This window comes from Bombus affinis, chromosome 14, assembly GCF_024516045.1.
Source record: "Bombus affinis isolate iyBomAffi1 chromosome 14, iyBomAffi1.2, whole genome shotgun sequence".
Taxonomy (NCBI): Eukaryota; Metazoa; Arthropoda; class Insecta; order Hymenoptera; family Apidae; genus Bombus; species Bombus affinis.
In genome coordinates, this window is record NC_066357.1 from 891,304 (window position 1) to 908,728 (window position 17,425).

The 17,425-nt window shown below is 28.1% G+C and overlaps 4 protein-coding genes, 1 long non-coding RNA gene and 1 other non-coding gene across 9 annotated transcripts; 2 read left to right on the top strand and 4 right to left on the bottom strand.

Annotated features, from left to right (window-relative positions):
* The first annotated feature begins 63 nt into the window (after positions 1–63).
* On the top strand, positions 64–1,418 carry LOC126924303 (39S ribosomal protein L43, mitochondrial). Its single transcript, XM_050738637.1, has 4 exons — positions 64–338; positions 571–677; positions 759–964; positions 1,036–1,418. The coding sequence occupies exons 1-4, from the start codon at positions 202–204 to the stop codon at positions 1,159–1,161; spliced, it is 576 nt and encodes a 191-aa protein (XP_050594594.1). The 5' UTR covers positions 64–201; the 3' UTR covers positions 1,162–1,418.
* LOC126924290 (glycerol-3-phosphate acyltransferase 3-like) lies at positions 1,289–11,848 on the bottom strand. Of its 4 annotated transcripts, XM_050738611.1 has the most exons (10): positions 11,593–11,848; positions 5,891–6,172; positions 5,656–5,793; positions 5,448–5,582; positions 4,990–5,226; positions 4,443–4,676; positions 3,834–3,949; positions 3,622–3,763; positions 3,341–3,549; positions 1,289–3,258 (listed from the first exon to the last, which is right to left on the bottom strand). In XM_050738611.1, the coding sequence occupies exons 1-10, from the start codon at positions 11,743–11,745 to the stop codon at positions 3,171–3,173; spliced, it is 1,734 nt and encodes a 577-aa protein (XP_050594568.1). In that variant the 5' UTR covers positions 11,746–11,848; the 3' UTR covers positions 1,289–3,170. The 4 variants fall into 4 exon arrangements, with proteins under 4 accessions (XP_050594568.1, XP_050594569.1, XP_050594571.1 ...); XM_050738612.1 differs by lacking the exon at positions 4,443–4,676 and having other exon boundaries at positions 11,593–11,818; XM_050738614.1 differs by lacking the exon at positions 4,990–5,226 and having other exon boundaries at positions 11,593–11,810.
* Positions 11,211–11,584, bottom strand: LOC126924311 (uncharacterized). Its single transcript, XR_007713484.1, has 2 exons — positions 11,353–11,584; positions 11,211–11,278 (listed from the first exon to the last, which is right to left on the bottom strand). It is a non-coding gene; the product is annotated as an uncharacterized LOC126924311 (long non-coding RNA).
* A 770-nt stretch (positions 11,849–12,618) lies between the features above and the next one.
* On the top strand, positions 12,619–13,649 carry LOC126924305 (ATP synthase subunit e, mitochondrial). The gene is made up of 3 exons (XM_050738639.1): positions 12,619–12,722; positions 13,204–13,360; positions 13,449–13,649. Exons 1-3 carry the CDS (start codon positions 12,669–12,671, stop codon positions 13,490–13,492), a joined length of 255 nt encoding a protein of 84 aa, XP_050594596.1. The 5' UTR covers positions 12,619–12,668; the 3' UTR covers positions 13,493–13,649.
* A 410-nt stretch (positions 13,650–14,059) lies between these two features.
* On the bottom strand, positions 14,060–14,132 carry Trnak-uuu (transfer RNA lysine (anticodon UUU)). The gene has a single exon. It is a non-coding gene; the product is annotated as a tRNA-Lys (tRNA).
* Positions 14,133–14,585: 453 nt separating this feature from the next.
* Positions 14,586–17,133, bottom strand: LOC126924468 (dihydropteridine reductase). Its single transcript, XM_050738992.1, has 4 exons — positions 16,966–17,133; positions 15,794–15,877; positions 15,249–15,688; positions 14,586–15,172 (listed from the first exon to the last, which is right to left on the bottom strand). Exons 1-4 carry the CDS (start codon positions 17,053–17,055, stop codon positions 15,073–15,075), a joined length of 714 nt encoding a protein of 237 aa, XP_050594949.1. The 5' UTR covers positions 17,056–17,133; the 3' UTR covers positions 14,586–15,072.
* Positions 17,134–17,425: the final 292 nt, after the last annotated feature.

Genomic DNA, 17,425 nt, shown 5'->3' on the forward strand with positions numbered 1-17,425 from the left:
GTAGAAAGAACATATTAAAACACAAAACGAAAAATAGTCTTATTTTAATATATATATATAACACTAGAAGTTTCTTAATTTGTTTCCTAAAAGATTAGTCTGTAGGCAAGTATGTCTGCATATATGTATGTATGTATATGTTTATCAAAACACGATACTGTGTGGAATCAGTGAAGGTGAAGAGTACTTTCATCTGCAAATATGTCAAATAAACATATATTTCAAAAATTTGGATTTTTGCGTGCACCTTTTGGCATTGGTGTCGGACGTTATGTGTGTCAGTTACAAAGAATAACTATAAAATTTTGTAAAAGTCACGGTGGTAGTCGTGGAATGAGGTAAGACAATTCCTTCTCCAACCTCTTTGTCAAAATTAAATTTTTATATTACATATCGAAGCAATGGCAGGCGAAAATTCTGAATCTCTTTTTTGAGTCATAATTGTTGCATTAATACACATAGTTTATATCTTTTTTTTTTAAACATAACCTGCAATATCCCATGCCGGTTGTATGTACATGTAGATATGTACCTACATAAAAATATTTATTACATTTTTATCATATACAGAAGTTTTTTGGAACATGATTTAATTGATTATGCAAAACACAATCCTGGAGTCGTAGTATATGTTAAACCAAGAAGGCACAGAAATCCAGTTATAAAAGCAGAATATTGTAAGTTTATTTATTACTTATTGTATTAAGAAAAACTTTAAATGGTAAAAGATAATATTGAAATATTTATGTATATTATAGTGAATGGAGAAACACATTGGATGTGTGTTGCCAATTATAATAGGCAGGATATTATACAATGGATGGAATTATTGAAGACTCAATATCATAATGGCCCAGATTACAGATTACTTAAATTATGGCATACAGATTTTCCTTCTATTCAAGGACCTTGGACACCATTCACTTTCAAAGATCCATCTTTGAATCAAGTCAAATTTCCAGATGTAAATATGAAAGCTTCTCCCATTTATATGTTTTGTTATTATATATATATGTATATCTTATTCGTTTTTAGAAAAAGATTGGTGAAGCTATTAAATTGAAACCAACAGCGACAGAAGAATTAATTAGATTATTTGAAGAACAGCAAGAAGCTGAGAAGCTTAGCGAAGAAATTCCAGTTCAAAAAAGTGTTAATTAAATGATAGTTTCAGCCATTTTTAGTTATTGCAAATTTTTAATCAAATATACTGGACATTAAATCAATATTGCCATAGTTTTTCAAAATGACATTTGGTTTGTTCATATTTATATGATAGTACGAGAAATCTAATAAACATATTTGTTTAATATCCAAATAGAAACCTTTATGTACATATGTCAAATGATCATGTAAATCATGTAATCGTTGTAAGATTATGGCTATTATAAAATAAATATATATAGCTTACAAATATACTTGTGCTATTTACTGGTATATATAAACTTTGCATGCATATGGTACCATAGTTTGTATGAAACTAACGTACTTATTTAAATTATCAAATATACATTCTATATATATAATTCAAATTGCACGATGACATAACAATTTCATTTGTGCTTTATATACGTTTGATGGAAGTATATTATTGACTAGCATATATATACATACACATATATATACACAATACTTTTGATATGTGATAGGAGAGTTATAATAAAACATTGATTCATACTGTTGTTGACTATGTTTATGTTACTGTCAAAATTACAGTGACAGCCACATATTCCTTTTGTTATTTTGTTTATGTATATCCCTCTATATATTCATAAAAATATATCTTAACATTTTTTGTATAAAAATTGAATAGTGATATTATACATAGCGCCATAACTTGTTGAGTAGATGAATCTATAAACTCATATCTAATTTAAGTGACTCCTTTACCTTGCATGTGTGACCGATAGTTTTACATTCTAAATAAGTTATGTTATTATTATTACAATATTTAATTTCTACAACAACCTAAGAATGTAGTTCATTTTTTAGAGCAATTAATTGCGTTTTTATTAACACATGCAATCTATGTATATCAAACATAAAAATATATTCTACACATTCTATGAAACATACAATTATCAATTATTTTAATTAATCTTTACTATTTGAATTAAAAAATATTAAATACAAGACATTAAATTATTATTATATTAAACATATACAAAATATTAAAATGTTATTAGAATATAACTTCTAATCTAATTAAAATCCAAACATCAATTAGAACATGAATAAAATATTCTCAATATTTTGAGAACAGTAGATGAAGATTATAACTTTTCTTCATAAAAATACAATAAGTATGTATTTTTTTTAGTTGTGTAGTAATTTACGAACTTTTTTTCAAAATTTTGATGATATTATTTACAAAAATAGGAAATATTTCAATTATGCTCTTAAATTGTAATGAATGACATTTCAAATAATTTTCAGGGGATGGGTACAATAGCATAACCCTGATATATGCTAATTTCTTTCTATGAGAAATATGAATAAATACTTTATTTTTTACACTACAATAAAGAGTAATATTTTTCCCTATCATTTCTACAAAAAAAAAAAAAAAAAAGAGAGAGAGAAAGAAAAGAATTTGTAACTTCTCCTGTATAATATCAGATGGGCTTAGATATCCATAACCATATATCAAATTAATGAGATAATGAGGTGAGGTACATTTCTAAAAATGTAATAATATAAATAGGATGAGTTTTGATGCTACATTCAATCATACGCACAAAAAGTCACACACCATCGGCCATTCCATATTAAAGACTTCATTATGTATAATAAATTTGTAATGCCTCGTTATATAATATTGGTATTAGAAATTGACAAATGTGGTACCTGCGATATTTCATATTTAAATTCAATCATAATATTAAGATAAATTGTTTATACTGCAATAATTGTCTTGTAATGAATTTAAATGTTACTATAGAAATTTATCAATTTTTCATTGTATAAAAAATAATCTAACATAACGCAATGTATCACATTTGTAAAATTAAACAAATTAAATCATGCATACGCTATCATCCCCTTTTAGCACAGATAAATGTCCACGAAGAAGATAAAACAGCACATCAGGTAAAATATTCTCGTTTAAGCAAAATATCACACATTATATCAATCGTGAAAGAGGGACTAGAGGCGATTCATATTCGACTTTATTCGTCTTTAAGTCGTTTACTAAGTTCTTCTTGTTGCTTCTCTCGCAATTCCTTTTTTGGCTTTATTCGTTTAAGCTGACCATCCCTAAAAATGTAAATAAAAAACTTAATTGTTTTTCTTTATATATAATGACGAATATTATCTTTTTTTATCTAAAAAATTTTACCATTGTAAATCAACCAAGCCACCCTGTCTTGCTATCACAGACTTTACTCTATTCGCAAAATCAATAGCGCTCTCTCCCTCGTTTCTATACATCGGAGGAAGATACCAAACATCACATACTATGGCCCAACTTGACATAGTCATATATAAGTATTGTATCATTGAATATCGACTACTATTCCAAAATGCATCCCCAAATCTTGGATCATACTATAAGAAAAAGAATAAAATTGGTTACCTAAGGTAATCAATACTATTTTACATAAATATGTACACAATTACCTTTATTGCAACAGGGTAAATTACTCCACCAACTTCAAAGCTTCCTTTCTTAAATTGCATCACTGATGTATTATTTATACAAGTGCCTTCAGGAAAGATAAGTATCGGTGGATTTGTAGGATCAGACACGTGCTTTTTTAATCTATAAAATATGTAAGAAAATTTTAATGTTATAAAGAAATTATGTTAACAGCACGGCGATTGACATTTACCGTCTTGTAACTGCTTCTCTATCTTTAACTTCACACCGTTCAAACCAAATATGTGGTGAAGCACGTGCTAAAGCTCTTTGTAGAATACCTAAAAATCCACCATGTCTCTGACCTATCTAAAATATAAAATTTGAATAATATAAATCATCTTTCACATAATATTAAAGTAATACATTTTTATGCAATGCAAACAAAAATAACATCACAATAATAATAATAACTAGAAAAAAATTAATATATAGCAAATTTCAAGCAAAATTCATTTAAAGCAAATTTCACCTAAAATAATATTCTCTATGGAATAATATTAATCGCGTTGCACATGATACTAAGATAAAGCAAATTTTAAGCAAAATTCGTTTAAAGCAAATTTTATCTAGAATAATATTTCCTATTGAATATTTTAAATCGCTTTTTGCATAATATTAGAGTAATATATTTTCATGCACACATCCCACAACTACAACATCACAATAACAGAATAAGACCAATATAAAGCAAATTTCAAAAAAACCCAAAAAAGTTGACATAAAAGGATGAGTTATCATATCAATAAATAAATAATGCTGGAACTATTAGCTTATTAGACGAAGAACGACAAAAACGTACCAAGGAATAGCAATTATCGCACATGAGTATCAGAACATCTATAGGTGAAGTATGATTTGCCACACAAATACCCCTAACAGGACGATTCTCCGGATTATGATACGTAATTACTGATGATAGAGCACTCGACAACACACCGAAGCACATTATGGAGACTTTGTAATTCAGCCATCGCTTGAAACTACCCTCTGGAACATAGCCGACTACCGCTGTACATGCAGTCAGCCACATCACCTGTAAATCACAAGCTTTGTATCTAAGAAAGGATCTTTCTTTTAGTATCAATGCTGACTAGCTTTACTTGCAAAGCATAGTTACAGGATACCGTTTTATCTGTAACATTTAACAATGTACTTTAATTCTGTCAGTGGGCAGTTATAAATCATATTAATGTAAGGGATTAATACATCAGAATTTCCAAATTTGTTTTAACGATATCGTCATATTATGCAGAGATTAGTTAGTTACAAACAACAAGACATCATCACAAATTCCCAACAGCAAATTTTGAAAACAAAAGATTGATATCTTCGTAATGCCTCATTACCAAGGAGAATGTTGTCTGTGTGGATAAGATAGGCACATCGATTGTGGAAGTGTGATTTGCCACACACATTCCTCCTGGTTTTGGTTTGTTCTCTGGATTATGAATTGTAATTGTCGCTGATAAAGATTGTGACATTACCCTGAATGCTATGAGACTAGCCTTGTTGTATGTCCATTTCTTAATAAAACCATTTGGTAGGAAGCCAATAAGAAATGTTGCAATTACAATGTACAGTACCTAGGAACCTTTGATATTAGTTGAGTTGCAAATACTAAATTTATATTTGGTATTGAAACAGACAATTTCAAAACAGATTCATGACAAACATATAACGGAATCTTAAAATAAAAATAAATGTGGAAATAAGAAATTAATTGAGTGTATATGCATCCTACCAATTTGTTTCAACTTTTCTAAATACTACTAATTTATTATTAAAAGAGAATCAATGAACTTACCCCTACAAAACAAATGAATATCCTCAAGGGAAGAAGAAAACAATATCGCATAACAAATCCACATATCCATATCACTGTTAACTTCCAGGAGATGAACTCGTAATGTCTATTTGTTCTAGTTAACAAATTCCAATTCTAGAAAAAATATATCATTATACTATATAATAATTCATATATATATCTATAGGTCTAGAGAAATAGAAATTACCTTCAATTCTTCTGCTTCAAAACGAGATGTCACCTCATCTTCTATAATAGCTTCTACACCAGCTTTAATGTAATCCAAACAGATTGCAGGTTTGAACTCCCTTTTCAGGGTTTCAAACGAATCTCTACGTATGAGAGTCTGCAACAAAAATATATTCTCAATCCATTGTACAAGTAATCATAGATATGTATATATATTTTCTTGATATCTATTAAACACGTAGAATTAAAATTACCTCGCTTTTGCTCGCACTTGTTGCAGGCGTCTGTGAATTCTCCGTTTTCGTTTCCTCCAAATGATTTTTATGATTCTGCATTTCTGGCTCGGGTACCAAAATCAAATCCGTCGATCTGGCTATAACGCTGCTGCTCACTCCATTCTGCATACTCTCCGTTTTCCAATTTTGCACATTCTGCTTTTCGACGTGCCTCGACTCGCACTCCTCATCCGTGTCTTCGTCATTTTGCTTCCAAGTACCATTCTTCTTTTTCACGTTTTCTATGTTTTGTCTGCCATACTGAAGTATAAAAACAATACATACGCTATAATTATTTAAGTTTAAACGATCCTAAGGAATGCGTTTCTTATTATGAAGCGCCTTTTTGTAAAGTTTGTAAAGTTGTCTTTACATAACACAAGAAAGTCAATCGGATTAGTCAATCTGATTATAACTTATAAGAAACAAGTACTTAAAACGCTAAGTACTATAGGCTAAAATACGAATATTTTTAATAACAATAATTTTACTTCGGCCTTGATCCTTTAATAGTTATCGGTGATAAGAATAAAGGTAAACAATGCTTCTTTTCTTTATTTATGAGATTTATGTAAAATTGAATACTTTGTTATACTTGTTCCTTTTTAAAATTGTTTTACTATTGGAAAAGATTGTTAAAATAAGTTATAAAATATAAAAAAATGTTCGTAGTTTGGAATTAAATATTTTTTTCTAACAGAAATTTTCGGACAGAATTTTTTCTAAAAAATTCATATTATAACATGGAGACGCAATTAAAATATTTAGTGCCCAATCTACATACAAAGCGTTTGGAATATACTATATAATTATACTACTATGCCACATTATATATGTATTATGTAAAAAAATTATGCAAACAGGCAGGCTAATGTCCTCCTAGTTGATAAAACCGAATAATTTCATCAATTTTTTGAAGGTTAAACTTACCGAGCTTATCAATCAAATTGATAATAAATCATAAATATTAAGTTCAATGAAACTAATTCAATACAGCTATTGATCATTCACAAGTTCGAACAAACACGACAGGTTTCATTAAACATCTAACATAATTATTAATTACACACTTCAAGTGTTGTAAGAAATTTATTTAAATATCAACGAGAAAAGAATTTATTTAATATTTACATAAAAAGGGAACTTTTACGATACGGCAAAAACATTTATCGTTTGTCTCAAGTCATCCGAATTATTTTTTAGATAACATTACTAATTACTTCCACACGAGTAATAGTCTTTTTATTTAAAAAAAGCACTGTCGTCTGATGATATCTGTACACTTTGTACTTAAATAGTCCATCTTTCTTCTGTTGGTAAAAGATAGACATATATCATAAATGGAAAGTTCATCAAGGACAAGATACATTTTCCATTGAGCTAAACTTGTAGTATCTCTGATAAAGGAACCTCTCTACCAATATTATCGCGTTAATCATATCAGAAAACGAAATTTTGTTGCTATATCTATGGCAAAATATAGAGTTTCGAAAGAAATGGATATCTCGATAAATATATTTGCTCCTTGCACTGACACGTACTTTCTTGAAATTCGACGAATCATGTGATTAATTGCAGCATTACGATATTCGATAACGTTGATGAGAAAAGAATCGATAAGGAATATGTTTCAACAAAAGACAAATTTCTTGAACTTTGTACTTGATGTCCATGATTTCTAATAGTATAGAAAAAAGATTTTTATGCGTATTTTACATAACATTCCGCATAATAATGTAATGTATTTATCAAGTTATTTGATTATTCGCGAAGATAAAATATTCTTTTATCACACACACATACAAAATGTTTGAACAATCACTTTTTAATACGTTCTCTTGGTCTTTTTATACGATAATTTTATTATAATTATGCTGGAATATGCGTCGCATGTAGGTTCAAGATCGTAGATGTTTTGTCCTGTTCGTATAAAGTTCTTTTTAAATTGATTATAGTTCAATTTTTATTACACGTAGTCTTTCCATAATCGCAAACTATTCAATAAAATATACCTACGATATAAAACTTTTATGTACGTATATATGTACATACGTATTGTATGTGTTATATAAAACATTTTGAATTTTCATCAGCACTGTAAAGAAACACGACTGATCATATTGGAAAACTGAAACAAATCTAAAAATGTATATAGAAATTATAAGTTATTTATTTGCAAACACATATTTAGTAAAAAATTTACATTATCTTAAGCGTATATTAAGTGTTAAAGATAATTCCATATCTTGCGATTTCTATATACCTTTCTAAATTTGTATCAAGCTTTTCCAATATAGCTATGACAATCGAGTCTCATTACTATGCTAATGAGATTTCGAACTGTTGCTCGTGCCATACACAATATATCCATGACAGATATCTACGAGTATTCACATATTTTTATACGGCGTCTTCTTTTCATGCGTCTTTAAACTTTAGACGAAATTCTATCGATAAAATGATGGTGCGTCATTCTTCAATCTCTGCACCATATTCAAGGAACTACAAACATATCATCGTCGCAATTCACGATCTTTGTCTTGTAATCACGTTAAAAATATGTGATCAAAGAAAAAATTGACGAGTTTGTACGCATCTTGTACAACCTTTCAATTAGAACGTCGCGTCTTCAGTCTACCGTCTGTAATTACATAATCATCGTTATCGTTATATTAGGATCTATTCCATTAATTAATTCGTGATCAAAATTGAGAAGATCGTGAAGAATGAAAATTAATATGCATACATATCACACCTATATATAAACAAATAAGGCGAAACGTCATTGTTCTCATTCTGCATATAATGTATATTCCAGCATACATAATTACAGTAAGATTATTGTAAAAGAAACTAAAGGAACATCTTGGAAAGCATTCATTGCACATTTTGTAAATCGTATACGTATTGTGATAAATTTTTATCTTTGTGAATATTCAAATAGTGTAGAGAATGCATAAGATTATCGCATGAGATGTTTCATAAAATGCCTCTATATTTTATTATTTATAGCTTGATCTGACGATTATATAACACATAAAGAATATTTGTTTTTCGTTTGCTAATGTAATATACTTCATTTAATACAACATTTTTATTTAAGTTGAACTACTTTTATTAGCAAACTTGTTATCAAATATTTTTGTATGGGATGTTGCTTAATATTCACTTTTAAAAGTATTTTGGTAACGTCATTCGGGTCATGTCAAAAAATCTAGACGATGTGACCGATAATTGAATAGTGTTTCATGTTACTCATTCGGCGCGTTCGTTATGTGAAACTGTAGAGTCACCGATTTGTCTGTTCTCCAAACAAAGGAGATCCACGTATTATCGTGACATGCGTACGGTGAACGGCCTCCGATAAACTAGAATAATTAGTTTTCTAAAGAAGGAAAATTTCAATGAAGAATAATTACACATGTTTATGCAAAAATCTTTGCATTACTAACGAAATAAACTATATAATATAAATAAATAACATAATAAAACATAAAAATGCATTTCTATATAACACTGTATGGAAATATTTTCTAAAAAATATGATTTTCCTTATAAAATCATAAATCATAAAGACTTTTGCACAGTACATCGTTTCTAATTAAATAAGATGTTGACATACAGAATATAGATAATCTACGTTATCAATCGGTATATATATATGATATTCACGTCGATTAATTATTTTATTCCTAACACATGTAAATACGAGTTTCGTGTTATATTGAACATATCTCCTCGAACAGACTATGAACTACAAATTGAATAATTTGATATCTAGCGCGCAGTGGAACAAAATGCCCATTTTTATGTTAAGATTGTGGAAATTCCTATTCAAATGAGGTAGAGTGATGAGTTTTGTTTCAGGTTAAAGCTAAAAGTAAATAAGACAACAAGAAAATAGAATAAAAGAAAAATATAGAGAAAACATCATTAACAAGTTTTGACCTTGGAAACTTATGTTCAAGTTGACATTTTATAAAAAAAAATTGGAATTTATTCATTACTATCTATGTATGATTGAATATTTCCCTGAAGTTGTTATACATTATTCCCTGTAGATTTGAACACTGTATTCAAATCCGGTCACAGAACTTGTCTAAACTAGTCCTTCAGGACACTGAGAAAGATGCGATTAAAGTGAGAAGATATAATCATGGTTTTGCTAGTTTACATTTTTTGATAGCACCCAAATTTCAATTTCACACATTGTATTTGTTCAAATAAAGTACGTAGAAATAATAGAATACTCGAATACGTTGAATTGTACGTTAAATCGTATTCAACACGATTAATATTTGAATAACATCGAAAAAAAATTGAGAAAGTCGACTTTTTTAACTTCGAAGCTACCAGAATAACGATCACGTATTTCTGACTAGTGAGACAAATATTTGAACGTACGTCGCAAAATTCCTCCTTTCAAAAATCTAATGTGCACAAGTATACTAAAAAGCAAACATGGAAATGTTGGATTCTTCAGTAGCACAAATCGTTTCAACATTAGAATTTCGCTATTTAACGGCTTTAAATCGATACAAATTGGTTACGTAGGATATAACATCGTAAGAGATTCGCCAAAGCACACTTCGATTAATTTCAATTGAATATCTTAATTATATATATATATATTAAATATAAATATTATAATTATGTATAATATATCTAATATGTATATTAAATTATATATAATATAATTAATCAATATAATATATATAATTCATATGAAATATGAATAAAAGAATCATGTTAACATGTAAATTTAAAAGTGATTCAGAAATAAAATATTCTTTGAACTGCACTGATGTTCAACCAATTGATAATTTGGGAGCTTGACTAATAATTTATACAAACTGGAATAAAAACATATTTTATTTATTAAAGATAAAAATCAAAAATTAAAACACACGATTTGAAAGTATATTATATATATGATAAGGAATATTTATGTAGCAACAATATATTTAATTAGATTTTTGCATGTTTATTAACATATTTTATTTGCGCTTTTTATTGATTATGGAATTAAATGTTAGAAATTTATGATTGGACGAATAAACTTGATACCATAGTTTTTATAATTAAGTATAATTACTTCGCGTAACTTACGTTTACTTTAACTGTCAGAAAAACGTGGTAACTCGGAATACAATTCTAACTACCAAATTTTATGTATCTTATGAAATCAGAGTTTTCATTGTATCGAAAATAAATTAGGGAAAAACTAAAAAATGAAATTAAATATTGAATTGCTGCTACTTGTTGATTGTTAGGTAAACAATACATGAAACACACTTGGTTTAATAGTAGTCACATATTTCATTGACCATCACTTTGGAACGATACATAAACCTTTACATATTTTATCTGTAAATTAGTGCAAATTTTAACATTCAAACTAAATCGGGTATATATGAATGAATAAAATTCAAAATGTCTACCTCAAAGTTAATTGCAATTTTTCATATTTACAAAATAATATTGTTACGTTTAATACGTATTTCGTTCTAGAAATTTCATTGTGAATTTGATATCAAAAGATCATGTAATCTTTCGTACCTTTTCTATAAAAAAAAAGAGAAAAAGAAATCATAAAATGTTTATCATGTTTTCAATTTATAGCCTCATGATGTGTCCCTAACCGAAGAAGTATTGTAAATTGAATTCACTCATTTTCTTACCTCAAATAGTGTTAGCAGCAATTTTATATATAATCTTCTAACGCCGAGTGACTTTCCGATAGATGCCAAAAAGATTATGGCAAGCAAAAACATAAGAAAAGGTGTTAAAAGTAAAGAAACCGCTAACGACATCACCATCCATAGCGGCGCCATTTTGCTTACTGCCAAGGAATATCCGAGAAGGCGAAACGGTTAAACGATCCCTTCCACAAACAGTTTAAAACCACCGTGCTTGAAACCTATATATACAAATACTATAGAGAGAAACATATTAAAGTGTAACGATCTGCGTTATCGACACTAGTCAAGAAGCTGTCGGCAGGTGTATTTCGATGAAATTGCAGTCATACAGTTACGTTTCTTATCGACCACAAGAAGGCAAAATGGTCGGCCAATAGAAGACGAGTGAAAAAAGGTGTTTCAACCAATCAAATACGAGATGAATTTAAATTACAATTTTTAGTTTCTACCATGTTTCTATAGGTCTTTATAACGATAAGAAACATCAGAGCGCGTTCTTTTCAATGCTAGTTTATCAATTCAAACATAAGTTGTCATTTTTTTGTTCCATGAATTATTTTGTTTATTTGCTGCTATAAAGATTATCAGTTATTCCTGTGAATTGTTTAAAAAAGAAACGAAGAAAAACAAAGAACGTGAGAAATTATAATACATATAAAATTAAAAACGATGAAATAACAAATTATAGTACATAGCAAAATAAAATAAAATTTAAGACTATTAATAAATATATAAAGTATAATATAATGTAATGATTGATTTAAGGCTAAACTTCATTATGATCAAATTCGCGATGATAAGTATATTCTAATTTAATCTTCATCAAATTGCTACATTTGTATCCTTTAATTTCTAATCCATGTGAAAGATAAAATAATATGTAGAGAGTATCATAACAAAGCTTTCTCAAATCTATATTATATTTGTAATATATTATTCTTCAGAATAATGGTAACTCTCATGTTCATATTCAAAAATATACAGGAATGTTTTAAACGTCCGCTCAAATAGTGATGTTATCTAGAGTTTCATAGCATTAGCAAGCCAGTGACAAAATGTCGTCTGCCGAAGTAGCACCCCGACCATTGCAGGTGTCCCCTTTAATTAAAGTGAGTACAATTTGCTACGATGAATTTTTTGAAACAATCTGCATTCAACTATTGTGTTGCTAATTGCTGTTTATTTAACAAATGCCTTATTAAGATTTTTTATTGTTATAAAAATGAATATGCTTCGGAACAATGTTTTAAAATTGATTATATTATATAATTTTTGTGCAACTTCAAGTAATGCTTTCTTTTTTTTTTTTAAGTTTTAAAGAAATATAGAAAGAGTTATATATATCACTTATTTTACATTAGAATGATATTTAAAGATAAATTAGTACTTAATTTGTATTTTATTTTCTAACCTTCTTAATAGGTATAATAAGCGTTAGTCAAGTAATATATTTTGCATGAATTAAATAATAATATAAATTAGATATCTCTTTCTCTTTTTAAAGCATTAATAGTATATATATTTATATACATGCATTTAAACATAAATTTAAAAATACTTTGTAAAACATTATTATTGGATTTTGTGTAGTTTTCCCGATGGACTCTTCTGTTAACTGGGATAGTTTACGGTGCTTACCATCAAAGAAGACTCAGTAAAAGAGAAAATGCTCGCCGTGAACAAGAACTTAAGGAAAAACCCCTTAAAGATGCAAAATTAGCAGCAGAGAAAAAGAAGCTGGTTGAAGGTAAAAAATGATAAATTTGACTATGGATAACCTGTAGGTTCTTTTAATGATATAATATTGATTTGTAATTTCCATTTTTCTGTTTCAGCTGAAATACAAATGCTGAATGAGTTGTTCACACCATCAAAATAAAAAATATTACTTATAGTAGTATACATAAGTATTTCTGTTAAGTTAATATTAAATTATCCTTTAAAAAATGTCCATTATGTCAATTTCTGTTCAGGTTTACAATAGATATAAACTTCTTATTGTGCATATTAAATAAAATGATTTATAATATACTAAATTGTGATTTTATCCAGTAGAACCCCATTTACCTGAACTCCGTTTATCCGAACTGATGTCATCACAATGTCCAATTTCCGATTTTAATACCGAATATGTTTCTAAACTCTTATAATTCAATTCTAGGCCGCGTGACGCATCGCTTATAGGAATAAAAGTTTTTGCCCTAGTATTTACAAATTTCAGTTCAGTAAAATTCAGTTATATAAAAATTAATTCCGACTATATGAATGATTAAAAACGTAAGAAGGATGAAGTAATAGAGTGCTAATATCTGATATGTTTTGTCCTCTGACCATGACGGATAAATGAAGTTTTATTATATCTTCCATGGAATATTTAGAATTTTCCAATACTCATTAGTACATGCAAAATTAGATATCGAATTGTTTCCAAATAGAAAAAAATATTCGCCCGAACAGGGACTCGAACCCTGGACCCTCAGATTAAAAGTCTGATGCTCTACCGACTGAGCTATCCGGGCGATTGAAGTAACATTTTTCAAAATATATAGTTACTCTTATAAAGAGAATTAACAAATTAAATTATATAAATGTCAATTATATTTAAATGAAATCGATAACACTTAATAAAGCATTTTACAAAATTATTGTTCTAACTTTTTGCATATATAATTTATTGGGCATATATGTTACAATCTTGAACAATAGAAGCTCTATTATGCAGAGTACACATAACATTCTAATAAAAACTACAATTATGCTGTAGATTGTATTTTATTTTTTCCAATTTATAATATCAGAGATTATTAACAAACAGTACTTTTGTTTATACTTTCATATTTACTTTTAGTTTAAGAGATAAACTGCTAAAGGATAACACAATTATAATATTTCAGAATATAAAATATATAACATTTATATAAAAATAAATATTAGAAACGTTATAAAATATGTTACAATATGTTTGCAAATAATTTCACTTAATTACATAATTTTATTGTTGTAATATTTAAATGGAATGAATTTATGTTGCTATATGAACCTATAGCTCTCGTGTTTAAAGGTACAGAGAAAAATATTTTTACATATATACAAATATATCTTCATATTCCTTTTTCAAATGCATTAAAATGGAACAACATTAACTGATTGGGTACACAACGATTATTGGTTCAGTGTGGATCTCCAAAAGCCGCGAAAAGAATTTTGGATGATCTAGACTGGACTACAACGTGGGACACTGTTGGTTCAGTGTGGATCTTCAAAGGCCGAGAAAAGAATTTTGTATGATCTAGACTGGACTACAACGTGGGACACCGTGGGACACCGTTGGACATCGTTGGACACCGTGGGACAATGTGGGACAACGATATCAAGTATTTATAACGGGTATACATATGTATATATATTGTCATGGGAGCATCATAAATGCTTTCGATTCAAAATATAACTCTTTTTCTCTTAAGCTGTAATTAATTCTGTTTTATTGTCATTGGTAATCAATTGTAGGAGACTTCCATTAGCTGGACGTTCTTGATTTTGTGACCATTTCCAGAAGAGGCTATAAAATAAAATGTTACTAGTAAGAAATCAAATATAAAAACATGAAATAAGGAAAGAAGAAAGATTTTATTTACTCTGCAACAAATTCAAGTGGAGTCCATTTAGTTGTATCAGCATTTGGCATCCATTTTCTATTCATAGGTGTATCTAAAGTAACAGGCAAGATAGAAGCAACCAAAGAATTCTTTGGAAGACCGCTATCTTTAGCAGCTAAAGATTTAGTAAGTTGATGAACAGCAGCTTTAGCCATGCCATATCCAATCATTCCTGGTGTTTCTGCTAAAGCTGCTTTAGCACCAGTTAATGATAAAAATCCTCCTTCTTTCAAGTGATGGGCAGCAATACTAGCAGCAATACTTGAACTGCACACACTCTGCTTCCACATAAGTTCACTGTTTTTAATAAAATCTTTATTGGCTGCATTTCCACCGGCCCATCCACCAGCCACACAAATAATTGCATCTAGTTTATTCCCATTTAAAATATTTCCAATTTGTTGCATAATATCAACTTCCTAATAAACAGATAAAAATGATTAATTTTATAAAAAGATATATATATATATATATATATATACACATATTCTTATTTAGTTGAATATAACAACTTAAAAAATTACCTGCTCTTGCCAATTGCTGTTTGGTTTTACAATCACATTTGCATCAGCTTGGTCATTTGCCTTCATATCAATACAGCCAACCCACTATGATTATGAAATTAATGTAGTTTTATAAAAATATATTATTTTTTTTAAATATAATAATCTGTTTAGTACTTTGCCTATAAACTATATATGTAATGTGTAGAATAACAAATATTTTAATATCATAAAATTGATATAGTTACAAGTTTCTTAAACTTATTTAACAAACATATTATAGAGGTATATGTATTATGTGAAAGGTTCTGATTCATTAACTATGGCCTTGATGTATTTTTCCTCTATACTTGAGATTGCTAAATAGAATTATATCTGTAAATCTATATCCTTTTTGTTGAAATCATATCTTTATAGGGAAAGTTCCTTATTAAATTTATATAAAATTTATTTTATATGTTTGCATTTAGTAATGTAAATGATTCATGTTATTTATTTTATTTTATTTTTCGATCTAACGGCCTCGTAGAAAGAATTTGGTTGTTTTAGCTTATAGAATACTAAAACTAAAACTGAAACTAAATTTAAACTAAAATTAGTAAATGATTCATATTTAATTACCCTTAAAAATATATTTATATATTAAAAAAGGCTATAAAAATATATTTATACGCATATATACACGTAGATAATAATCGTTATAGATACATAAATAAAATACTATACTTCGTAGCATTCAAAACTGTGCGAAGAATTACTTCGTAATTACGTTTGAATATGTACACTGGTCACAAATTCTATGAAATTCATTATGTATAAAAAAAACATTCTATAAATTTTGTATTAAATTTCTAGAAGGATGTACATGAAATAATTCTCAAGTATTACTTTTTTAATTAATTATTTTTAAATACAAATGATTTCATTGTTCAGAAATTTCTGCCGAACAGTTGTTTAGAATTAATTTTTAATTAATGTCTAGATCGAATAAGTTATCGATGTATAATTGACCGATGATTTGTTTTTTTTTTTAATGAAACTAATTAATAACATTTACAAATGTATTACTCTTGAAAACAACAATAAAAAGTTGTAACTTCTGTGGGAAAATAAGTCAGTCCCATTGATAACAAAATCAACATCTATATTTTTATTATATATTGTTAATATTTATTGTTACTATTATTACTCACCCACTTTTTCGACTTGAATTTTGAAACACAAGTAGAACCTAAAGCACCTTTGCCACCATATATTAAAACCCGTCCGATTATTGCCTCCATTGTTCAATAAAAGAAACAACTTCTTCGTGAAATATGTTTCGGGAGTCGCGATTATATACGGAAGAGTACGAAGTCATACGAAAATCTTTCGGAAAAGTTCGTAAAAGGAGTGCTAGATTGCCAGATTTTCGGCACAAACTATAAAGACAGATTGTCAACTGAGTAGTTGATATTGTTTCGATGGAATTATTTCGAATGACTTTAAATAGAATATGCATATGAATCCTTAATTTCTACATAATGATTAGTATTTAATGAATTAAAACAACTAATAATTCAATATAGCGTCATATAGATCATTTATATATGATCTACTTGACATCAATAACATTCTATTGCTAATGAAAAAACCCTGAAATGTTTAATCAAA